Below are 26,322 nucleotides of genomic sequence, written 5' to 3'. Positions count from 1 at the left end.
ATATCATTACCTTAGGCAAGATTCAAATTGATAAAGGTCTTTTCTGTCAGCAGAAAGGTCATTTCTCCTTTTAAGAAATTTTGATATTGAGAAGTTTAATTTTTTAAGTGTTCCATTTATTTATTTTGATTTTACTTAGATAGTGTTTTCAGTATTATTTGCTTATTGCCTTTTGAAAATATTTTTAAAAAACTTCCAAAAATATATTGTTTTCAAAAAATATAGCGTTCTTTACTGCACTTTGGTTAGTACGGTTGGTCCGTGGTTGCCATGGGTAATGTCCACATAAAAGGTTTTGTTGGGGGTGGAGACCTAATTCGTCATTCGCTGTAAAAGTTGATTGACAGCTTTATAAACCAATACATAATCGGCAAATTTAGACACGACCAATTAACACGAAGAAGAGGGGAGATTTGTGAGAATGACAGCCCGAGGGCGGAAGCAAATAGAGTCGACAGAGACACCCGCGAGAAACGCTGATGGTAAAACGAAATATTAACGATTTAATATTATCTGCATAGCACTACCCATTGCACAACTGCAGTTACATTATTCAGCGTTGCGTGCTCTCACCGGACATATATTTTACATCAGTTTATGTAAATCCGCTAGTTTAGACGGGCTACTCTGCTTCGGTATCACTAGCTATCTAGCTACCAGCTTGTGTGTTGGCTCTCTGTTTATTAAGATAACAACCTGTGTTTACAGGATGGTGGATAAAGACGATGTCTTAAAAGTAACACCTCTTATGAAATCGTTGTCCTAAACTATATTGCGATGAAGTACTATAGAATTATATTAAAGCACATTCAGCTTGGGTTCTCTCCAGGTTCTCCGGCTTCCCCCCACCTCCAAAAACACATGCACTTCAGGTTAATTGGTCATTCCCAAATTGCCCGTAAGAGTGACAGTGTGCGTGCATGCTCGTCTGTGTGTCTGCGTGGTGCACTCGCGTCCCGCCTCCAGTCCTCAGCTGGGATAGGCTCCAGCTCCCTGCGACCCGCCACAGCAGATGAAGCAGTAGACGATGAGTGAATGAACATTCAGCTCTTAGCTTTGTAACATGCCTCTCTCTGCAGAAGCAGCACGAGGAGTCGGGTATTTGACCAACATGGATAAGTATGAAAAAGTGAAGAAAATTGGGGAAGGTTCTTTTGGAAAGGCTGTCCTTGTCAAATCTAAAGAAGATGGACGCCAATATGTCATCAAGGAGATCAGCATATCTAGAGTGAGTTCTCATGCAATGCAAAGCCTTCCTTTCTTTTTATGAGTATCACCTACTTTTTATTGCCTTGGTCAATGAGCTTTTTTTCTTATTTTGGCAGATGTCTAGTAAAGAGAGGCAAGAGTCTCGGAAAGAGGTTTCTGTTCTTGCCAACATGAGTCATCCCAACGTTGTTCAATATAAGGAGTCTTTTGAAGGTATTCAGTCATTCTTAACCATTAGCTGAAAGAACTACATTTATTATGGCCACAATCCCATATCTCTGAAACTGCATCCCCATTTCCAACTATCTATCTATCTATCTATCTATCTATCTATCTATCTATCTATCTATCTATCTATCTATCTATCTATCTATCATTTCAATACAACAAGAAGATTAGGAAGCCTAGGGAGGTTTTTGGGATGTTTAGATTTTTTCACCTATGTTGAGAAGACACATTTGCATATTGAAAAACACTGACAGTGCATGATAATATGAGACAGTTACTAAACTACAGCTATATGCAATATATTTAATAAAAAAACAGTAAACAGCTGTTTCTGTTTTTAAAAAAATAATTTTTCCACTTAAAATAAGTCATGACAAGATGAATTCACTTAATCTACATATAACTAGTGAAGAATGTCAAGCACACAGTCAGTTAAGTAAGCGCCACACCTTTTTTCAGTTTATGTCTGGAACACAGACAGTTTGTGTGTTCTCTGCAGGTTCTCTGGCTTCCTCAGACTTCCAAAAACATATGCTTCTGGTGAATTAGTCGGTCAAATTGTTCATAGGTGTGTGTGTGTGCGCGTGTTTGTCTATCCTCTGTATGTGTCCGCAATGCACTAGCGTCACGCCCTGACTGCCCTGCCTCTCACCCCTAGTCTGCTGGGATAGGCTCCAGCAATCCCGCAGTCTGCAACAGTGGAAGAAGTGGTTAATGAAAATAAATGAATGAATAATCTGCCTCTGTTTACTCCCTCAGGCCTTAGATAAAAGCTGCAGAGCTTTCAAGATATCTTTGTATATCACATATTTCGTGACTTACAATTTTTTCTGTTTTTTTTAGAGGGTGGCTGTTTGTATATAGTAATGGACTACTGTGAAGGAGGAGACCTCTTCAAGAAGATCAACTCTCAGAAAGGAATACTCTTCTCAGAAGAGCAAGTAAGATACTAATTCTTTGATATAATCATTGGTAACCAAGACATACTTGCTGACAATGAGCTAAATTGAGCATATTGATCCACATTCCTATTCTATAAAATTTACCTCCCCAGGTTGTATAAGTCTGATAATTTAATATAAGGTTGATGCTGTATAACATAGGTGTAACATTTACTCATATTCTTAGATCTTGGATTGGTTCGTGCAGATTTGCCTGGCACTGAAACATGTCCATGATCGAAGAATTCTCCACAGGGACATCAAATCACAGGTGCTGATTTGTGCTCATCTATCTAGTTATTTTCCTTGATGAAAATAACTTGTTTATTTGCTATTTATTGCCTAATTTACACAAGTTTTCATAATGTCTTTATAGAACATATTTTTGACTAAAAATGGGACTGTACAGCTTGGAGACTTTGGAATTGCAAGAGTGCTGAACAGGTGTGTAATCACTGTAATGAATATGCAAATCTCTGTAAAGCCTATATATGGAAATTGCAATGCCTTATCCAATTTGCTCCTCATGTGCAGCACTGTGGAACTGGCAAGAACATGTATAGGAACGCCATATTACCTGTCACCCGAGATCTGTGAAAACAAACCATACAACAACAAAAGGTACTAACTCGATTTCATTGCTTGTCATATTTGTGGAGTGAGTTCATATTTAATTGTAGCCAAGAGGACAAGCCCTGGCCTAACATGTAAAATTAGGCAGGTTTTTTTAAAATCTAAGTCATATTAAGGTACCTACTAATGAAGTGAACCTGCTTGCCTGTAACTACAGCACAATGCTAGTATTGATTTCCCCTTTGCCTGAATAAGCTCCAAGCTCATGTACATTTAGATGACTTTATTCATGAATATGAAGTTGTCTTAGGAACTAATTCTAAAGATAAAGAAAGGTAATGCCCGAAAGTGACCTTATAGAACGAATGTAAAACTTCCCCAGAACTTATCCTTGTTTGTCTCTTTATATGTGTTTTCCTGTTTCCCTGCCTTCCCCTCCTGTCAGTGATATCTGGGCCCTAGGATGTGTCCTATATGAAATGTGCACTCTTAAGCATGCAGTAAGTATTCTGTGTGTAAACTGTTTACTTAGGGTATCATGTATGATCTCTCACATACTGATTCTTAATGTTGAGAATTAACAATGTGTCTTAGGCTCATAAATGCTGAATTCATCATAGTCTCAAACACACTCTCGATCTCTGCCTTACTTGGTCATTGTTTATGGATGACAATGGTTGTCCTCGTTAATTTTCTGCAGTGACCACTGTTGTGTTTTACACGTATTTTTCCACAGTTTGAGGCTGGCAACATGAAGAACCTAGTTCTGAAGATAATCCGGGGAACTTACCCTGCCGTGTCTGCTCACTACTCTCAAGAACTGCGCTCGCTTTTGGGACAGCTATTCAAACGCAACCCTCAAGAGAGGCCCTCAGTCAGCAGCATACTGGACAAACCTTTTCTATCCTGTAGGATAGAGAGGTTCCTCACACCACAGGTAGGGCACATAGTCAGGTGTCTTTGGTACAGATTTAATTTGCATAAGGAAGAACTTGTACAGTTTAGATGAACTGGGGTGGCAGTGGCTCAGTGGTAGAGCGGTCTGTAGCGCGGGTCGTCCTATGATTCAAGATTGGGGGTTAGATTCCCGCTCCCGCCCCCAAAAAATACCAAGAGCACTGCCGAGGCACCCTTGAGCAAGGTTCCTTTACAAATTGTTCATTTGAGGGGTACCAAGAAGGAGCTGCCTGCCACTCTACCTCCCTTGCATGCCTACAGGATCAAACCACTATATAAAATTAAATTAAAAATTATTTCCTTTTTTCAGGTTATTGCTCAGGAATTCCAGCATACTTTACTTCACAAGCAGCCTAAAGTGTGTGCAGTGCAGGGGGCACCAGGTAAGCAAAATACTACTGTGTGCTGCAATCTTCTGCTGTGAGGCAGTGGAAATGCAAGTCATCATGTCTAATAAACACTAACCCAGGCCTTTGTAACTCTGTTCAATTCTTACTTTATACAAGAGCAGATCCTACCAATCTAAACCGCTAAGTTTTACGTTGAAAGGGAATAACATACATTGTGTTCAACTACATTTAAAACTAGTGAAGACTCTATTCAAATGAATGTAGATTGAGTAATGTATAACTACACTCAACACCACAGCCACATGAGTGTAGCATGCAATGAATTCAGACAGTAGACAATGTAATCGAACACCTGGAGACTGATTGCTACAGCTAGTTAGGACAAGATTTGGATGGGTAGCAGTATCCAAAACCACAAACAAGGAAAAGAGACACCATGATCTCCTGACCAGTGAGAAGAGAGACGGGCATTGTATGAGATTGTGATCAATGGGAACATTATGTGGGTGAATATGGAGAAGTTGTCCCAGTTGACACTGAACATCCTTGTCAGGGTATGATACCTTTTCCTGTCCCCATGGTGTATATCCCTCTTATATTCCAGAGGAACCAACACCTCCTAGCTCTGAGTTTGCAGATTCTCCTTTCTGGAACTAAAAACGGAAGTGACACAGGTCAGATACAAATGGGAACATGACCGGACACTGATATAAATGAATTAGGTCCAGTATAAACCAATAAAACCTGGCGGCATACTGGCTACAAGCTCACATTGGTAGCCGAGGACCACTGCAGTCCCTGATCCAATTTGCAGGAGAGTGATGTTCATAGCAACAGGACAATGGAGCGCTTCATCTCGTTGTTTCGAGGGGAAAGGAACACGAAAACGGATCCCAACCACAGGATGAAGTTCCCACAAAAGAGCATGACTGATGGCCAGTCATCACACTGTGGTCTACCTCTACTTAGATGGTCATTATGGTTGAACCATGGCAAGAAGGAACAAATGCAGCCTTTGAAAGAAAAACCAGTGCTGACAGGTGTTTGTGTGCAGTTCGCACACAGATGTGACTTTCTATGTCCATCATGAACAGCGAAAGGCATGCAGTAATTGTACAACTAGCATATAAAGACCACGCCCTGAAAATTTAATGTAAATCGCATTATATTTGTCACCCAAGGCTTACTTCCTGTTGCCAGTGTGTTGCACTATATTAATTGAATATTATCATGTGGATATCTTTTGGCTGAGACTCTCATCGAACATGTGAAGTTCACCAAGCATCAGCTTAAGGACAGCAGGGTTATAATTTCCCCTTCCTCCAATAAATTTGGATTGAAAGCCAGAGGACAACAAACAGAGATGAGGGAAGGGATATTGAGACTTTTCCTCATATCCCTCCATATTTATAATCATAAATGTTAACAGTTGTGACAACTTGGCCTATTCATAACAGGCAGGACATTTTAAACAGTATTTTCTGATTGTTTAATTACTGACATTAGCTTAATAATTAAATTTTTCCTTTATATATGTACTATGTGTAGATGGAACAGACTCCTCATGCTCCTGTATTTTCATTGCACATTTGGACATCGTGTTTCCTAATGACTACGTGAATGAATGTTTTCGGGGGGTTTTTTTCTTGTGTGACCAGCCAAGCGTTCTACCCCTGGCTCCACACCACTTGCCCCCAGCCACAGGATCACCAAACCAGCTTGCAAATACGGTGTGCCTTTAACTGTGCGGAAGGTATCAAACGCCGCCAGAAAGCCATCAGAGAAGAAACCAATCATAAAGCGTAAACTGGTTAGTAGTCCAAATTGATGATATTTTTCCTTCTTCTATTCAACCGCCATTTGGGGAAAAAATATTTACCAGTGAGCTTCTATTCCTGCATGTCAGAGGTTCCTCCTCATCTGTGTTTGCAAATGTGTGCTTTTACATCATAGTGTGTTGGCTACCTCTGAACCACCATGTTATATGTTGCTCAGGCCCTTCTCCCAGCAGGCCCCCAGAGGAGAATGAGTCAAGTGGAGGAAGAGAGGAAAAAACTTGAGGTACAGCTGAGAGGCCAGCTTCACTTGAAATCACTACAAGATCTCCCTCCCCTTTATCTCTACATTTACTCAAACTTGAAGATCTCTTCAGTCTTTCCTCAAATTACGCTTGACCAACATATTCAACCATTTCTTGCTGTGTTGTTTGTGTTGTTCCTGGCTTTAGACTGACCGCCTCTGCTTAATAACTTTTCCCTCCTCACCTACCTGCCCAGTAACAGAGCTGTGCTGCTGCCTCTGCCTGAAAGTCTTTCATGGTACTCCTGTTAATTTGTTTGTGATGCTTTTGCTTCATGCTGCAGGATGGCGGTAGAAAGAAAAGGATGGAGCAAATTGAGGAAGAACGGAAACAGAGAGAGCAGGTGAGGACCTTCTGAAGTTCAATTATGAAGTGTCTGATACTTCTCAGTTATGTCAGTGTTTTATTGTTCTGCCTTCATCTTAAGATGTTCCAGTTGAAAGCAGACCAGATGAAGAGATATGAAAAGGAAAAGGTTAGTGTTAAATTACTTCCTTATGACATCGTCATATCTTTCTCATTTATCAAGTTGTCACTTTAGTAAGTGGGAAATGCATTAGTATGAATCAGTATACTGTATGAATCAGGGTCTGACATTAAGAAAATTTATCAACCTGTGAACTTCAACAGATTAATCGTATAAACCAGGCCAGGGAACAAGGCTGGAAGCATGTTCTGAGCTTGAGTGGAGGTAGCAGTCCAGAGAAGAAGGTGATATCTGCCAATTTCTTTTGTTTTTGTTTTGTTTTTAATGAAAATTGAGTCATTGCTTGAAGCCTTGCCATCGTTTTGATTGAATTGTGTCACGCATCTCACAAAGTTGTTTTGTCCTGGTCACTCAGTGTTACGTAGGTGGTGGAAAGAGGGCTGTCCCAAGCTCTGTTCAGGGTCCTCCTCCAAAAATCATCAGCAGGAACGGATCGTCAGCAGGTCCAGGCAGTCCCGTTCGGTAAGTCCAGATGTTTCTGCTTTGTAGGGGAATCAGCTGTGTTGAGTAACTGTTTCAGTGGAGTTGCCTCTGTGTGAAACAAGCGTACCGCCTGCTGCTGGTTTGGTGCTGCCCAGTAACCCCTCAGTCAACCCAGAGTCAATCAAGAAGGAATTGCAGCGCGTGCACAATAGTAATAGGTCAGTCCAGCAGCTTCTCAGTGATCTATATATGTAAATATATAGAGATTGAAACTTAACTTCTGGCACTTGTAATTGTGAATGTGTGGATTATCCTCTTCTGTTTTCAGGCAGCATGATCAGATGCCTCCTGGACGGGCCTATCAGGTTGAAGAGTTTTTACAGCGGAAAAGAGAAGCCATGCTGAACAAAGCTCGTGCTGCGGGACAGCTGGTATGTAGCATGTCTCCTGCTCTAAACTCAAAGGTAAACTATCGAGTACTTAGTGCATTTGCTGAAATAGAGAACTTTTTCCACCTGAGCGATTGCGACCCCTTCCAAACTGGTACAACTTTCTATGCCCGAAGATGAAAAGTTGCATGAATGTGTATCTTGCAAATATTTAAGTCATTTAAGTGACTGGAACAGATGGCTTCATGTATTCTTAATCAGCTCATTGTATCAGTTTGCTGTTTTGTAAGTCCCAACGTCATTTTAAACTGTTGTTTCTTTTCTGTGTGAGTTTAAAACAATTGTTGCACGCATAAAAATCCAATAAGAGACTTAAAGCTCTGTTATATCAAGGTTCTGTTGATGTCAAGTTTTTTTCTGACCCCCTGTGGTCCAGAATTATAAGATATGGATTTAACACAATGTCATTTTACACATTACTTCCCTGTCAGCCCAGTTACTGTAACTAGAATCTCAGATCTTACACCCATACGTAGTTCTCGTACTTCAAAATATTCATTTTACATCAATCAAAAATAATTCAACATGATCCTCCCTCTGGCATTATGTTTTTGACAACCTGGAAACCATTATTTGCTGGAAAGCCTTGCTTTTTACCTTTCTTTGAGAAATGGTTCTTGGTTTTCATCTGAGTGTTAACTGCATTCACCATGTAGGTGCTAGACATTTATTTTTATTGCTTGGAACTTGCTGAATTCTGCTGCAAAGAGGGATGATAAGTCCCGATCCAATTCCCGATTCTTTGGGTTCAGGTTTATAGATGATCATTTTCTAAGAGAGTTAAGATACGTCATTCAGCATTAATCCAGCCAGCTTTACCTCTGTGGCCACACTGATGGCTGTTGTGGCAGGTTGATGTTAGGGGCTGCAGGCTTCTAAAATGTGGTTGAATTGAACGGTAAACAGGGAACTCGACAAAACCTCGCTGCAATCTATGGAGGCCGGGCTGGTTCACTGCGGTGCAGGAGGCCCGGAGCCAACAAAGAGGAGGAGGTAGGAGCATAGGCCGGAATGACCTCCCTCACACTCAACGTCACTCACAGCACGTCTGACTTGGCTCATCCTCCATCATATGTCAGCTCAAAACTCCCTTTAACTCCCCCATAATTCAAACCAACACCTCGAACCCATGCACATTTGTTGCATTGTCTGTTGTCCTATTTCAGCCCTTGTATTTATTTTTCCTTTTAATGTTATGGTTGTTATTCACGCTTATCAGTACTGTTGTTTTTGTGTTTTTGCATCTGTTGTGTATTGCTGCTTTTTGTCTTTGAATGAATACATGTAAACACATCTATATTTTACTGCTCTCTGCATAATGTGATATTTTATTCTTACTGATGTTTTAATGTGGAAATGCATCATATTGTTTTCTTTATAAACCCTTTGTTTTTTGTAGATGATGCCTTTTGTTCTTTTGATTGATCAGTGATTGTGTTACTCTACTTCTGTTTATGCGTGTGTGCAAATGTATCTAACATGCAGTTTGTAACTCCTCTGTTGTCAGGCATACTTGTCAAGGCTGAGGCAGATCCGCTTACAGAACTTCAATGAACGTCAGCAGATCAAAGCTCGGCTCAGAGGAGAGAAGGTACAGTCCTCCACTTTCAGAGTCTGAGAGCACCTTTAATGCATCTTTTCACTTCCCTCTGAAGTTTAGTTTATCTCTTGTTGGTTTTGGTCTCAGTATGATAGTGATGGCTCTGACAGCCAGGAGTCCACTGAGGAGGCAGAGCTCAGAAGAAAGAAGATAGAAGCTTTGAAAGTGAGTCTCTCTGAAAATGCTGTCAACATTTTAGAATATGTAGCATTTCGATGATGTAAAAAAATAACACAAATAAACCCCTGGACTATCGGACGACCAGCACCTCTTCTCCAGACTGACTCAGCCTTTAACTTGTTGTCGAGTTAGTTTTACTGGTGATTAGAAGGATGGTTCCACCCATGACCAGCCTATGGACCAAGATATGATCCTATACTGTATAGAACACATGATTTCACAGAAAGTATCGCAAATTTTTCCTAAATGGTTTGTACTATGCATACTCAACTAGTAATTCTTCTGGGTTATTTAGCTCAGTGTATGGATTTGTGTCATCCATGCTGCTTTTCGTGCACTTTCATTTTCATTAAGGGTATTTAGACATGATGTACAATTGTTTTGAGACTGCTATGAGTGCATATTTCTGGGAAAGTATTAATTGAATGTATAAACCCCTAGGCCGATTATATCAGTAAGGGTTTCTAAATGTTCTTCTTCCTTTGTGTCTATGTGATACCTGCCAGGCCCAAGCCAATGCTCGTGCTGCTGTGCTGAAAGAACAATTGGAGAAGAAGAGGAAAGAAGCATATGAAAAAGAAAAGAGAGCTTGGGAAGACCATGTAAGTTCATCATTATTTTCTCCACTCAAACATTCCTCATTCCAAGCCTTATTTGTAGTCCTTCAGTGGTTTCCACATAGCTTTCTTGGTATAAAAGGAAAAATGATTGCCTAATATTAACTTTTATCATTCCTTGACCGAGGTTTTTTGTGAGCTCAGGTTCAAGGAATGGTTTTAAGCAATCTGATGGAATAGTACTGTCAGTCAGCTGTAACCCAAACGACTCCAGGTTAAATCCATGCGATTGTTTTTCTTGAATGAATCTTTGGGTGTTTTATATTATTGGGGTTTTGGAATTCTCAGTCTTGTCTCATTTTGGGTAGCACCTGCAGTCAGCTGGTAGAGTGCCCTCACCAAGTGCTAAGAACTGAAAAGAAAAAAGAAATTGTGCGAAGAATGTAAAAGAAAGGTTTTTATTTTAACTGTCTTATATTGGGTGTGTTGTATTGTGGTAGCTCGTAGCTCGGGGAGTGAAGTTCAGTGTGGCAGCAGGACATGTAGCAGCAGTAGCACAATCATCTTCCTCAGACAGTCCTCCTCCACAACCCAGCCCCTCTCCTCAAGACCCGGCATCCAATCCTCCAGCACTGCCTTCATCCCAACCCCAACCCACCCCAGACATATCCATGACTGCTGCCCTGAAGAATGTTGGAGCAGTCAGTATACGTTTTCTGTCACATAGTATTGTATGAGTATCTATTCAAAATCTACAGTTCTGTATTTTGTGTTTGGCAGATTACTCCACTGAAAGAAAGTTTGCCTCAACTGGAAACTGCTACAGTCATCCCTGTGAGCTCATGAGATGTTTGTCAAAGACAGAATGTTAGATTAAATCATTATATTGTTCTCCATGTTGCTAAAATGATCAATGATTGTGAAACCTTTGTATTTAAAAAGTTGCTTATCCCTTTTCACTTACCAGACTGAGAAAAAGCAGATGCTACGTAGGCTGAACGAGAACCTAAAAGCCCATGGTCCAATGGAGGAGATGGAGTTGACGGCTCCGTCTTCTGCAGAACCATGTCCTGCTCCCCAACAGAGCCAACCCGACACAGAGAAATGTCCACCTTCAAATGGAGAGAGGAGGAAGTGGGAGGCAGCAGAACTGCCTGTACTTGCTGTGGCTGAGAAAACCCTGGACGAAACCTCTGCACCAACAGCTGGTGGGTTAAACCTTCACAGGACAAAAGTTAATTCACAAAAGTCTTCAAACACGTACGACAGTTTGTGTGCTGTTTGCCGATAGACAAAAACTTCATGCGTCTGTTTAAAGTGTTTACAATTGAAAGAAGCCATTTCCAAATGATTTATCTTACCTTGACATATGGAATAGTAAAGATGATAAAACCACATTCTTTTAGATGTACAGTGTGTGGAAATTTTCTGCTTTGGAAAGAATGCACATTAGTGCTTCTATTGCAGACATTCTCCCACCATTGTCCTCTGTGTCTCCAGAAAACAGACCATCCTCTGGTGGAGACAGAAAGAAGTGGGATGCAGGAGTCCCTCTGGGCTCTGTAGCCCAGCAAACTCTAGAGCAGACATGCGTCATGACCATCGGTGAGTTGTCGTCTCTCTGAGAGAGATCCCACACAGATTTCCTAAAAATGTTAACATTGTGCACATTGACAATGTAACTCTCTCTTTTCTACCTGTGTGTCGTGTCCCAGAGCAAACAGCAGGGGAGGTCATACAGATGGGTGAGCTGCCTCAAGAAGCCCCTAGGGAGGTGTTGGCGGCGGCTTTAGCCTCTCAGGTGCTGAGAGCGTTGCAGGGGGCGGAGCTTCAGCCTCTTACTCAGCTGCTGGAGAACGCCTCCATCTGTGAGGAAGACGTCCCTCTTCTCAGTTAGTCATCTACTTTTGTCCTCACTACTTTTGTCCTCACTATTTTTGTTGACATTTTACCTAAAACCTTTACGTCCCCATAACACAATGTCAAATTCTTTAACGAATCAATGCTAAATCATTCAGTTGATACATTTAATCTAAACTCTTGTTTACTACAGGCTTGTGTGTGTGTGTGTGTGTGTGTGTGTGTGTGTGTGTGTGTGTGTGTGTGTGTGTGTGTGTGTGTGTGTGTGTGTGTGTGTGTGTGTGTGTGTGTGTGTGTGTGCAAAAATTAGCATGCAATTGAAGTGTTTGACTAACTAGAGTGTGGGCTTAATTTCCCTTCGGGGATCAGAATAGTATATAAAATCTGGGCTTGCGCTTGCCATTCACCAATTCGCCATAGGCAAAGTAAATTCCAGATTGGCTACAAGGTTTTTAGACTGTGTAGCCACAGTGGCGTTCTGATTTTTACGGAAAAAAAGCTAAAACTTTCAACTTTTTCGCTCGCTAGCGCCGCTATTTCCGCATGCCGACGGAAATAGCCGAAGTGACCGGATTATTAAATATGCACTCGGCTCATAACCTCCTCTCCTCCAATGAAAAACAAAGATTCTTTTTTACAAGCTAAACCCGTGAATTGGTGTACAACAAGGCGAGGATGATCGATCTAAATAAATAAAAATCCAGTGTCATACAGTAGAATTTGTGGAAAAATACTAATTGATCAGAAAATGGTGAATGCTGAGAGGGGGTAGGAGTGGTTACAGACCGATCAGAAGGTAAATGAAAGATATTATCAATACTTTTTTTTAGTCTTAGACTTTTGATCCCTATGACCGGCAGGAATAACCAGCGATGCATGTAAATGTGTATTCACTTCACTTGCTATAATAGCAAGTAAAACTTAAACGTAAACATTGAGTAATAACAGGAATTAAATTTATTAAAATCAAAGTGTGTAGTAGTGTAATGTAGCCACAAGAGGACAAATGTAGTCACAAGAGGACACAAGCCAGTGTCTTATTGTGCCGGTCCCAAGCCCGGATAACCACAGAGGGTTGCGTCAGGAAGGGCATCCAGTGTAAAACTTTTGACAAATCAAAGATGCAAATCAAACTTATGACTTCCATACCGGATCAGTCGAGGCCTGGGTTAACAACAACCGCCATCGGCGCTGTTGACCTACAGGGCGCTGGTGGAAATTGGACTACTGTTGGTCGAAGAAGGAGAGGAAGAAAGTGTGTTCGCACGAAGAGAGAGAAGAGGAGCGCCAAGAGTATAGGACTAAGAGTAGGGATGCTGAATGTTGGAACTATGACAGGAAAAGGTAGGGAGTTGGTTGATGCAGAGAAGAAAGGTAGACATACTGTGTGTCCAGAAGGCAAGGTGGAAAGGTAGCAAGGCTAGAAGTTTAGGATCAGGGTTCAAGTTGTTCTATCATGGTGTTGATGGGAAGAGAAATGGAGTAGGAGTTATCTTGAAGGAGGAGTTTGTTAGGAATGTCCTGGAGGTAAAAAGAGTGTCTGATAGAGTGATGAGTCTGAAGCTACAAATTGAAGGTGTGATGTTATTTGTTGTTAGTGGCTATGCTCCACAGGTAAGATTTGAGTTGGAGGAGAAGGAGAAATTCTGGCTGGACTTTGATGAAGTGATGCAGAGCATACCTAGAAGTGAGAGAGTTGTCATTGGTGCAGACTTCAATGGACATGTTGGTGCAGGTAACAGAGGTGATGAGGAGGTGATGATAGTTGACTTTGCAAAAAGGATGGAAATGGCTGTAGTGAATACTTTCTTCCAGAAGAGGCAGGAACATAGGGTGACCTATAAGAGTGGTGGTAGGAGCACACAGGTAGACTACATCTTGTGTAGACGGTGTAATCTGAAGGAGATCAGTGACTGCAAAATTGTCGTAGGAGAGAGTGTAGCCAAATAGCATAGGATGGTGGTGTGTAGGATGACTCTGGTGGTGAGGAAGATGAAGAGGGCAAAGGCAGAGCAGAAGACAAAATGGTGGAAGCTAAAAAATGAAGAGTGTTGCATGGCTTTTAGGAAGGAGTTAAGACAGGCTCTGGGTGGTCAGAAGGTGCTTCCAGATGACTGGACAACTACAGCTAATGTGATCAGGGAGACAGGTAGGAGAGTACTTGGGGTGTCATCTAGAAGGAAAGTAGATATGGAGACTTGGTGGTGGAATTAGGAGGTACAGGAGTGTATACAGAGAAAGAGGTTAGCCAAGAAGTGGGACACTGAGAGGACTGAGGAGAATAGACAGGAGTACAGGGAGATGTATCGTAAGGTGAAGGTAGAGGTAGCAAAGGCCAAACAAGAAGCTTATGATGACTTATATGCTAGGTTGGACAGTAAGGAGGGAGAGACTGATCTATACAGGTTGGCAAGACAGAAAGACAGAGATGGGAAGGACGTGCAGCAGGTTAGGGTGATTAAGGATGGGGACAGAAGTCTATTGACAGGTGCCAGTAGTGTGATGGGAAGATGGAAAGAGTACTTTGAAGAGTTGATGAATGTGGAAAATGAGAGAGAACAAAGACTAGAAGAGGTGACTGTTGTGGACCAGGATGTAGCAAAGATTAGTCAGGATGAAGTGAGGGCACTGAAGAGGATGAAGAGTGGAAAGGCAGTCAGTCTTGATGATACACCTGTAGATGTTTGGAAGTGTCTAGGAGAGGTGGCAGTAGAGTTTCTGACTGGGTTGTTCAACGGGATCTTAAATAGTGAGAAGATGCCTGAGGAATGGAGGAGAAGTGTGCTGGTGCCCATTTTTAAGACAAGGGAGATGTGCAGAGTTGTGGCAACTACAGAGGAATAAAGCTGATGACCCATACATTGAGGTTATGGAAAAGAGTAGTGGAAGCTAGAATAAGGGCAGAAGGGAGCATTTGTGAGCAGCAGTATGGTTTCATGCCAAAAAAAGTACTACAGATGCAGTATTTGCTTTGAGGATGTTGATAGAGAAGTACAGAGAAGGCCAAATGGAGCTGCATTGTGTTTTTGTAGATCTGGAGAAAGCTTATGACAGGGTGCCCAGAGAGGAACTGTGGTATTGTGTGAGGAAGTCTGGAGTGGCAGAGAAGTATGTTAGAGCGATGCAGGACATGTATGAGGACTGTAAGACAGTGGTTGAGGTGTGCTGTAGGTGTGACAGAGGAGTTCAAGGTGGAGGTGGGACTGCATCAGGGATCAGCTCTGAGCCCCTTCTTGTTCGCCATGGTGATGGACAGGCTGACAGACGAGGTTAGACAGGAATCTCCATGGACTATGATGTTTGCAGATGACTGTGATCTGCAGTGAGAGCAGGGAAAAGGTGGAGAAGCTAGAGAGGTGGAGGTTTGTCCTGGAAAGGAGAGGAATGAAGGTTAGCCGCAGTAAGACAGAATACATGTGTGTGAATGAGAGGGACCCAAGTGGAAGAGTGAGGTTACAGGGAGAAGAGATCAAGAAGGTGGAGGATTTTAAGTACTTAGGGTCAACAGTCCAGAGCAATGGAGAGTGTAGAAAAGAGGTGAAGAAGAGTGTACAGGCAGGATGGAACGGGTGGAAAAAAGTGTCAGGTGTGATGTGTGATAGAAGAGTTTCAGCTAAAATGAAAGGAAAGGTGTACAAAACTGTGGTGAGACCAGCGATGTTGTTTGGCCTAGAGACAGTGTCACTGTGGAAAAGACAGGAGGCAGAGCTGGAGGTAGCAGAGATGAAGATGCTGAGGTTCTCTTTGGGAGTGACCAGGAAGGATAGGATCAGGAATGAGTACATCAGAGGGACAGCACATGTTAGAGGTTTTGGAAATAAAATCAGAGAGGCCAGACTGAGATGGTTTGGACATGTCCAGAGGAGAGATAGTGAATATATTGGTAGAAGGATGCTGAGTTTTGAACTGCCAGGCAGGAGGCCTAGAGGAAGACCAAAGAGGAGGTTTGTGATGTAGTGAAAGAGGACATGAAGGTAGTTGGTGTGAGAGAAGAAGATGCAAAGGACAGGCTTAGATGGAGGCAACTGATTCGCTGTGGCGACCCCTGAAGGGAAAAGCCGAAAGGAAAAGAAGACGAGAGTGTCTGAGTCAAAGTTAAAATGTCTTCTAGTCCAAGTAAAACTTACAAGTAAACATGAGTAATATTTTGTATGACTGTATCTTCACATAGTGAATGCAAGTTTTCAATTGTTCAATCTCACATTTATACCTGCATAAAGTAGGATAGAAATAAAGATAATTAAGTTTGAACTATTGACTTTAGTGTATTTTTGTAGGTGAACTGAACAGAAGATTTTGCCCTCAGAATGCAGGAAAACAACCCCACTTTCTAAAAAATTTCCCGGGGGAGGCCCCCCAGACCCCCAGGGGCTTTCCCCCCACTCACACTCCACAATAGGTGTGGTTTTACATCACCCAACAATTGAAAACTTGCATTCACTATGCAAGGATACAGTCATACAAAATATTACTCAATGTTTACTTCTAAGTTTTACTTGCTATTATAGCAAGCTGCTGTCTTAGACACAGAATGTGGCTTTTTGTGGCTTACTCGATTCGTTTACACTGAGCCACAGTGGCTTAGTCATTCTAGCTCCTGGTGCAAGCCCAGAAAATTAAAAAAATTTAATTAAAAATGCCACCAGACTAACATTAGTTTTGAAATAGTCTAAACAATTATAACTGTTACATCTTCCCATAAGATTTTAATCTTTCTGCATTGCCAGTGGCACAATTTTTTCCATACATTTTGTGTGTTATAGCACTGAATATTTAAATTGGTTCAGTGGCAATCATTTTATTAGAGGTGTGAGCTCTGAGTGTATTTCACTTTATTATTTACAGTAGTATTAATCCCTAATTTGCTTAAATCTGATGTCTAACTCAGAAAGATTTTTTTTGTCCTTTGAACACAAGACATTCGTCTGATCTTCTAACAGCCTGCACATTGGTTCTTTCACTGAAAGTGTCTTTGAGCTCATAATAACTGCTAGCTCGCTCATGTAGTAGAAAACATCATCATTAATGTTCTCTGTGACACAGTCTGTTGCACTCATTCACACACAACTGAGGATTGTAGATTGCAGGGTGAAGCAGTCGCCAGTTTAACAAACAGCACTTTGATCTAATGCATGTTAATCATAGCCCTTGGATTGTTTTCACTTACTGATGTTAAATTTTCCATAGATAAACCTAACCAGATATCAACTGCTGAGCCTGTAACGGCACCTAATGAAGAGTTTCCCAGTATGCCAGCGCCGTCTTCTCCACTACAGAGTGTGGAGGTTCAGAAGGATGTTGAACACACCACAGACACCTCACATCAGGAAGTGTCTGATGCAGTGGGAGAAGTTCCACCACCATCTCTTCATACTGAGACGCAGGGTCAGCATTATTGATTTTACCTGAATATGTCAGCTGTGAGTATATTTTCAGTGGAATCATGTCTGGTCTGTCTCCTCTCAGATCCAGCAGATATGGAGTCAGTGGTTTTAGAGGAACCATCTGAAAAGGCTTCACACCCCCAAGCTGATGTGATGCCGGCATGGGAGCAGGAGGCCCAGCAGCAAATGTGACCATTCATCTTTAGTATTATTGTTATAAACATATTATACATGGTCATCATTCACTTACTGTCACATGAGTTCAAAGCTCATGTATCCACTTTACATGAGTTAGTAAGACTTCATTGTGTATTCATGCATTTGGGTGATTAAGTAAATTTTCCTGTAGGCCACCAGAGGGCAGCACAAGACCAGCAGACACTGGGGAGTCTGAGACAAGTCCAGAGAAACCAAATGAATCTCCAGGTGAGTTTAGTGTTTACTGTAGTGGTTCTGAAACGTTCTCAGAGGAACACCTAAAAAGACCCTGTTTACATCAGAAGCAGCCAGATTCAGCGGATTCTGTTGTTGTTTAGTTTTTTTAATTAATCTTCCATCTGATCAGCTGTACTAAGTTATGACCAAATTAATCACCCATACTGGCACTGTGTTGCTCAGAGATAGAATTACAGTGAACATAGATGTTATCCCTTGCTGCTGATGATCCAGGCCCCACAAGTGGACCACTCCCCCATTGTTTCAATGGATTATTAAGTTAATTAAGATGGTTTTGTTCCTCTCTCCCAGGTTTAGCAGGGAGTGAGGAGCCTCTCTTCATGAAGCTGTGTTCCCCAGCCCACCGACGCTCCGCTGTCTTTGCAATCCTTTCAGCCCAGTCTTCTGTTGAAGAATCATCCTCCTCTCTGGCCTCTCGCTCACGCTCTGTCTCACCTCTGCGCTCCAGACACCAGGAGGCCCTCCTCATTGATCTCTCTGAAGGCTTGTTTGACGCCAACAACCCAAAGGTGATTACTGTTTAAGTGTGAATTACAAGCACATTCCACTAGTGTTTGACTGGAAATGACATGTCTCAGCATTATTAGATAACTTATCACATAACAGTGGCGCTCCAACAGTATATACTGTACATTAGTACAAACAGGTAAATGTGCGTTGTGTTCCTCAAGGAGATCCAAACGTCTCGTGCCTGGTGCGATGTCCAGGTTTGTCATTTGTAGCTCATGTTTCAACCTGGTTTATTAATGAAGGGGCCCTGAAATAGGGTCATAGCCATTAATCATACAGTCTAGACCTGCAGTCGGTCTGATAGGAGAGGAGCATCCATCAGCCTATAATTCATAATCGTCATCATGGACACTGATATCAGCAAACCCAGCTCAACATCTAACAACTCAAAGAGCTACTTATCGTATGAATGCAGTCCTGTCAGCGTGTTTCTCTTACGGCAGTGGTTCTTAACCTTGTTTGAGGTACCGAACCCTGCCGGTTTCATATGCTCACTCACCAAACCCCTCTGTAGTAAAAAAGAAAAATTCAAATTTAAGACATAAGTATATGTTTTACTGGTGTATTTAATGAAATTGCATTAATGTCACCTTTTTCAAAGAACATAACCAGGACAGTGCATGAACTCACATGAAATGACCTACCTGCAAATCAGTGTGACTTCTGCTGTTGTTACTGAGAGACCAGTTCAGATATGTGTGGCTTCACCTTGGCTAGTGCTACTCTTATGTCATTTTCACAGCAAAGTCTGTTTCTTTTGTTTTCCATGCAGCTTAAGGAAGTGTTCCTTTATTTTTGCCAGTGCGAGACTAGAGTTGCTTAACTTGACATTGCGAATCATGCAGGACGCTGACTCCCATCACGTTCCGTTATACAGTACATGTAAATTCAAGTTGCACATATTCGTCCGACCACTTTCTTCTTTTGCTCAACATAGTTACTATGAATTAAAATATTAAGAGAGCAATCAGATCACGTACCATCATGATAGGCAAAATCCCATGTAACACAGTTAGGCTAATCGATGTAGCGTGATCACCTGCAGCCAGTGATGGCTAGGGGGCGTGTCATCACAAATTGACACGATGTGTCAAACGTACAGTGATTCGTGTATGTTCGGCAAAAACACCCGACACGTTGTGCCGGGTTTTTTGTCTTGACCTCCATCTCCGCCGAACCCCTGAGACCGACTCACCGAACCCCTAGGGTTCGATCGAACCCAGGTTAAGAAGCACTGTCTTAGGGATTGGGTTTTTTCTGAAAGCTGCCAATGACATCTAACATTTCTGTTCACATTGATGTGAATTTTATTATTGGTAGTCATATAATTGTAGGACAATTGTAAGGGTATAGGATGTATTTACTTTGTTGAATTTGATTACTATTGTGTCAAACAAGACTTCTTGTCATAACCCCTATGTCACGACCCAGCTCATGAGCCATGACAAAAAGTGGAGATACGCAGTCTTTAAGGAAAAATTAAAAAGTTTATTTTGCAAAAGTAACTGCAAACAAACTTCTCTAAACTATGAGGTGTGTAAACAGTATTATCAGTTTGTCTGTAGATGGATGAATGGTAGATGGTGGGTGAAGTGATGTGACGCAGGGGATCGAAGCTCCAAAGTGTGTGCCGAGCAGGAGAGGGGCGTTCCGGCGAAGCACGTATCGAGGCTTGCTTCATCTAAGGGAGGAGCTGAAAAGGATGACGTCCGAAGCATCGACGGGCAGCAAGGCTTCAGGCGTTACTCCCGTATCGACACTTCCATCACGGGAACACCCCACTACGTGGCTGATACCACGTGACTGATTCGGCTCGTGATACATGCATTAACACTGACATAAAGCGATCACACTCCATTCAGAATGTGGTTGTTTGGAGGAGAGTTGTCGTCAGCTAGTGTGAATTTGGATAGAGTCAGACATATTTTGGAGACAGGTAGAGATAGTGTGGTGAGAGTTGGTTTGGGAGAGAATCAGGAAATAGAACCTGCCACAGTGGAGAAATTATTGTTTTAAATTTTTTTAAATATTTTATATATACTATAAGTATATATAAATATTGTATATAAGTGTGTGTATAAAGTATATAATTTTTAAATATATATATATATATTTATATAATATATATACACACACTCTATATACATTCATTCATTCATTCATTTTCCAACCCGCTTAATCCGCTAACGCAGGTCGCGGGGTAGCCAGTGCCTATCCTGGCAGTCTCAGGGCGTGAGGCGGGGGACACTCCGGGCACGACGCCAGTGTACCGCGGAGCCACACAGAAACAAACAATCATTCACACACACACTCACTCCTATGGTCAATTTTTGGGACTGGCCAATCAACCTGAAGCGCATGCTTTTGGAGGTGGGAGGAAGCCGGATAACGCGGAGAGAACCCACGCAGACACGGGGAGAGCATGCGAACTCCGCACAGAGCGGGACTCGAACCCGGGTCCGCCGTGTTGTGAGGCAGCAGCGCCAACCACTGCGCCACCGTGCCGCCCACTCTATATACAGTATATACTAATTTGATCCCTAAATAAAAACCAATCATGTCACCAAATCATAATCACTGGGGATACATCAATGTTACAGAAGCACAATCATTGTCTCAACCACAACCCCCCCCCCCACCATGCTTATTTTCTTTGTCCTCATGTCCAAATAATCACTTTCCATACTGCTAGTCTGAGTGTATGTGTGTGTGTGTGTGTGTGTATATATATATATATATAACAGTCACTAAAATATACATGTTATGCATACTTCTTTATTTTGCTAAGTTTTATTTACAGGCTTTCTGCAAAATGCTACACACTTCACACTCATGCCACCTGATATTTTACCCTCCAGTAGAGGTCGTACTAGAGCAAATGAAGCCTCATGAAGCTTTGAACCAGGGTGAACCGATTGGGATGAAAAGCTTCAATGCTTCATGGGGCTTCATCCGCCCATCACTAGTGAAGTGTTGTATGAAAGAAACTAAACTAACAAACAGGCCGAAGCCAACCAAACACAATCATGGTGCCGCTGTCAGGATCAGATTAGAAGAGCTGAGAGGGAATCTCTGAGACAACTGATCTTAAATACCCTCACTGGGAGACTGGCCAGGTGCTCCCAGTTAGAGGGCTCCGCCTACTTGCTGGTTACCTGCAGAACACAAACACAGACAGAGACACCCACCACACACACACACACACACACACACACACAGCAGCAGGCCCTGCTATGCAGGAGGCCGTCAGACCTACATGACAGGAAGTCATGTAGACGTCCCTACTATATATTTTCCTTGTCACTTTTTTGTACTTGTCAGATGCTGCGAACCTGCTCTCTTCCCGATCTAAGCCGTCTCTTCAGTGCTCAGCAGGACTCTGTGGTGACTGATGCTAGTGTTGCCCCACACAACAACCTAGAAATGGAGGATCTAGAGGCTAAAGTTGATGACCAGTCGGAGACTGAAGTGTAAGATGTTCTAATAGTGAAATCACTAAATCAAAAACTTTCCTGGACTGCACACTGCAGTCCAGAGTTGACAGGTTGTTTTGACAAAGAAAATATTTTGCCTTACCCTGATTCTATAGATCATCTCCTTTGCATGAGTTGCACTGCATTTTATAAGAAACAAAAATGCTGTAAGTCATAACAATATTTCCTGTTGTCAAGTGCATATGAGGATGAAGACCTGCAGGACATCCGGACCTTAATGGAGAGGCTGCTGAAAGAGGAGGGTGACATAACCGGTCTCCCAGAAGCTGGTGCTGGAGACTTCAACGGAAACCCTCCAGTGGAGCAGGAGCTGCTCAACAGGGTGGGGTCTGAGGACAAGAATCAGATGGCTATAGATGATGACGAGGAGGAGGAGGATGAGGAGGAGGAGGAGGAAGAAGAAGGGGAGGACGACGAGGATGAAGAATGCTCTAATGGGAGTCCTGGTGACGAGGAAACCAGTAATAATGGCCAGCTCAATGAAGAGTGGCATTCAGGTATGTGTGTAAAGTTGGTGAAAAAAACAAACCATAATTCATTTCTAACACATTCTGCACTTCTGTTGACAGTCTGTTTTTAGGGTTGCTTCAGCAGCATGGAGGTAGCTTGTGAAATAATTTCAGCATTCAGAAAACTTCACCTTGAATTAAGTTTGGTGTCTTTTTTTTTTTTACAGCATTTTTGTGTTTCTTTGTTGCTTATAACTGATTGCATTAGGTGCAGGGGTGCTTTTTTTTTTTTAAGTTAGTCTAATAGTTGATGGTTCTTTGTTTCCATTGTTTGATTTAACTGTGGGCATTTCAGTTTATATTGAGACATCCATTCTGATAATATCTCTGCACCCACTAGTTCTCTCTTGTGGTTTGTTCTCTGATATTAGTAATCACTGTTAACCGATTCTGAAATTCTGAATGTTTAATCAATAATGTTAACTGTTATTAGACCTGGGTAATTTTATATTGCTTCCCTTTCCTCAGTATACATATAAATTTTTTTTTAAAAAGGTGTCGTAAAAAATGGATTTTTGAAAACTAAGCACCTTCAGCTTAATGATGAGTGACTGAATCCTGCTTCACCGCAGATGGCAGTGGAGAGGACCAGGGTGGAGAGGAAGCATACAATGACAGCATTTTCAGTCGTCTGGAAGAACTCCGCTTCAACTTGGAGCAGCAGATGGGCTTCGAGAAATTAATTGAGGCCTACAATAAAATTAAGGTATTAAATGTTTCATAGATATTGAGTGTCATGCGTGACGGAACGGATGGCTCAACCAGATGCTGTCTTTTCTACATTTAAGGCTATACATGAAGATGAAGATGAGAATATTGACCTGGGCTCCAGTTTGTTGTTGAGCATTTTGGGAACGGAGCACCAACATCTATACCCCAACATCCTTCATCTGGTGATGGCAGATGGTGTATATGAGGAAGGTCAGTCACTGGAGATGGTCTTCGATTTATTGTCAGTCAGTGTTTTAAATTAGGAAAATCCTGTTCCCTTTACTGAAATTGCTAACAAGTCAAGAAGGTCTTAAGTCGACATGAAATGCAGCCACAAGACTGTAGGCGTGCTTTTTCTTGCCTAGTCAGCTGTCACAGATTCAGCAGATCCAGAGAGAGGACAAGATAATGGTAACTGTGTGGGTGTAACTTTGAAGTTTGACAGGTTTCCCTCAGAATGGGAGCGGTGTTCAGATACATTTTCTCTCTGAAGGAGTCTTACAATTCTCCTGATTTCTATTTTTACTGTAATTGGAAGAAACACAAGATATAAATGTCAAAAATGTCCCTTGAGGACCTGTCTCAGCATCTGTGAAAAGAGTCTCCTTATCCATACAGTCATAACAACGTTTAAGTTTCAAAATGAATGAACCATTTAATATAACAAAAATGTCTTTACTGTTGTCATGCAGAATTGTGTGTTGGTTAGTCACAAACAATTAATACATTCATACCAAACCCAAAGTTTGTAGGACTTTGTAGCTGTAGGATTTTTTTCAGTTATGATGCCTGTTTTTCCCCTGAAATGTCAACAGGAAATGACTGTCAAGACATGAAAAAACAGATGTGACCCCCCCCACATCTGTGCAATTGATGGCACAAATAAAGATATACAGTATGGGAACCATGAATGTGTATACTCATTCTCCAATTAAATTTAGCTGTTTTACCTGTTGAAGGCAATAGGATTCAGAGGGGAAATCTAGAAAATTTGATCAGAAAACATCAAAATTTAAACTATTTAAATTGGCTGTAAAGTGATTGGCAGTCAAACAGCAGTGTAGTCCCCACAAACATCTCGGTATCACGGCTAAAAGTTCAAATATGTGTTAAATGTATTAAATGAAGCCAAACATTTGGTGTGACTGACTGAACCCTGATACAACAATGAGATTAAATATTCTGTCATTTCTGATTAAGACACTAAAGATTAACCTCTGTCTCTCTAAAGAGTGATCTGTCCCAAAATGACCCTCTTTCCCCTCTCTCTCTTTCAGGGAATGATGAATAATGTTTCGTGCGATGGAGCTTCAGGCAGCCATGACAATCTGTTATCCCATCGTGCTCATCATCATTGACAGGGGAACTATGCATGAGGTGTTGCAGCCACGCATCTAGAAGTGTTTCAGGCACACTTGCATGATGGAACAGTTGGGGCTGTATTTCATAGTTTTGACTATCAACAGTGCTCATATAAGTGCATTATCAAAAACATGTTGGACCAAAGCTATCCTCCAAGTTATGTCAAATATGTGTGAAAGTCTAGAGATAAATGAAGTACATGTATAATTGATTAATTGTATACACATTACAGTTTGACTTGGGTTTGTTATTCTAAGCAGAGACGTAGTATTATCTTAAATCAAAGATCCGGTCCTCTCAGGTGCTGTCTTCACATGCTCCATCATTAGGTAAAAAAAACAACCAGGTTGCCCTAAAAGTAGCAAGAATAAAGATTTATTACAGAGAACTAGTTAAGCCTCCTTTTCATACTCCTCGCCATGCTGAGTGTTTGGGGTTTTTTTTACTTTTTTTTTTTTTCAGTTCACACAAAGTACATGAGAGAGTTCTGTTCTGCTGCCGTGTGTTGCTAAGATCTAGTCATGAGACTGTGACACCAGAATGCTGGGTGTGATGGAGTCACAAGTCAGAGCTGTCAGTGTAGAAAACTGACGATGTAAGCAATGTTATTATAATTTATTTATGGCTTCAAATTAAATATTTAATAATTTTTATATGAAATAAACTCTTTTTTTCCATAATCAAAAGGCTCTTGTTCTTAATTTCTTTCTGCTGCACCACCATGGAGACTGTTAGCTGTGTCAAAGTGTGAACGCAGCATCGCTTCTGAACTTGTGAATTAGCTTTCTTCCATTTATGAAGGTGCTTTTTAAAGTCTAAAATTATTGAATCGGGTGTCAGACTGAGGTGCTGCTGATGAGTATGTAAGACTATTTTCATCCCCAGTCATTCAACAGACCGTTTGTCCTTCTGTCAGCCAGCCAGATTTATTTGTACTTCTGATCCCTGTGGAATAATATAACAAGAGCCTCCTGAGTTCTACCAGCAGGTTTAATTTAGTGTGGTGGGACAGAAGGTCTGTTTCTCCAGTGTTGAATTAGAGCCAAAAAGACTTTCGTAAATTTAAGAATAATGTGATGCTATTCTATGATATTTTGTCCTCTTCACATCTGCATTTGCAGCAATTAATACCTGTCAACTCTTCATTCTGTTATGGCTTTCCATTGTACAGACATGTTGAGAAACTTTAAATCATCAAGATCATAATGTTTACCTTAAAAGTGTTTTGTTTTAGATCCGGTTCACTGGCGTTGATTAATGATATTAGCAGAGTTTGAAGGTCAACCTTTACATGAACCCTCAGTTATTGGCGTTGGAACTGGAAGATGCCTTTTGTCAACTATGTTACTAATGATGACAAAATTGAAATATAAATCCTGGGGGTTGCATGCTGTATGTGATAGTTGTTGTTATGCATTTTGTTTTTCATTTAGAGTGTTTACACTTCAACATGTTGTTTTGTTGCATTTCAGATCTAGAAATTCTATTTTGTTCACTACACCTTGTATGCTGCATAGATGTATTTTATTTTTGAGGTTATATTCATTGAACCTGTTTTGAGGACTATTTAGTGCAGGAAAGAATTTGTCTGTGCACATACTGTGATTAGAGCATGACCGGGTCTGACAAAGTGCTTCTGACTGACTGTGAACTATTCAGTGAGGAAAAGATATTAAATGCTCCGTCTTGGAGTCCTGCTATCGAAAAGCTGCTGGTCTGTTCCTTTCTCTTCCATTAGAATACCAGTTGTTTGGATTTTAAAGTGACTGACTGACTGAGAGGTCTGTTTTCACTTACCATAATGTATCTACATGGTTCAAATGACTCCTGGGGTTAAACACAAAAGAATTACATAAATAGTGGTGTGCTTAATTTAATCTTTATAAGGAGGTGATTGGCTCTCTTTCTTCCTTTTTTCATAACTACAATAAAATTAGATTGAGCCACTAGGGAAAATAAAGACTGATCAGAATATGTCATGGGATACAGATTCATGGATATC

General features: G+C 41.4%; 1 protein-coding gene across 4 annotated transcripts; it reads left to right on the top strand.

The window, feature by feature from the left end:
- Positions 1-425: 425 nt before the first annotated feature.
- On the top strand, positions 426-25,006 carry nek1 (NIMA-related kinase 1). 4 transcript variants are annotated; one of them, XM_068318954.1, is made up of 36 exons: positions 426-482; positions 1,080-1,228; positions 1,326-1,422; positions 2,281-2,378; positions 2,566-2,649; positions 2,755-2,822; positions 2,913-2,999; positions 3,397-3,451; positions 3,688-3,888; positions 4,219-4,291; positions 5,917-6,068; positions 6,254-6,319; positions 6,622-6,681; positions 6,766-6,813; positions 6,969-7,049; positions 7,181-7,287; positions 7,371-7,466; positions 7,577-7,679; positions 8,604-8,690; positions 9,205-9,288; positions 9,385-9,462; positions 9,984-10,079; positions 10,535-10,735; positions 10,815-10,868; positions 11,002-11,242; positions 11,535-11,639; positions 11,750-11,926; positions 17,082-17,279; positions 17,361-17,466; positions 17,628-17,704; positions 18,026-18,243; positions 21,566-21,714; positions 21,916-22,235; positions 22,820-22,953; positions 23,036-23,168; positions 24,236-25,006. In XM_068318954.1, the coding sequence occupies exons 2-36, from the start codon at positions 1,112-1,114 to the stop codon at positions 24,247-24,249; spliced, it is 4,065 nt and encodes a 1,354-aa protein (XP_068175055.1). In that variant the 5' UTR covers positions 426-482; positions 1,080-1,111; the 3' UTR covers positions 24,250-25,006. The 4 variants fall into 4 exon arrangements, with proteins under 4 accessions (XP_068175055.1, XP_068175054.1, XP_068175056.1 ...); XM_068318953.1 differs by having other exon boundaries at positions 7,577-7,712; XM_068318955.1 differs by lacking the exon at positions 8,604-8,690.
- The last annotated feature ends 1,316 nt before the right edge of the window (positions 25,007-26,322 follow it).

Source organism: Antennarius striatus, chromosome 7, assembly GCF_040054535.1.
Source record: "Antennarius striatus isolate MH-2024 chromosome 7, ASM4005453v1, whole genome shotgun sequence".
NCBI classification, from domain to species: domain Eukaryota; kingdom Metazoa; phylum Chordata; class Actinopteri; order Lophiiformes; family Antennariidae; genus Antennarius; species Antennarius striatus.
This window is presented reverse-complemented; position numbering and strand designations above follow the sequence as displayed.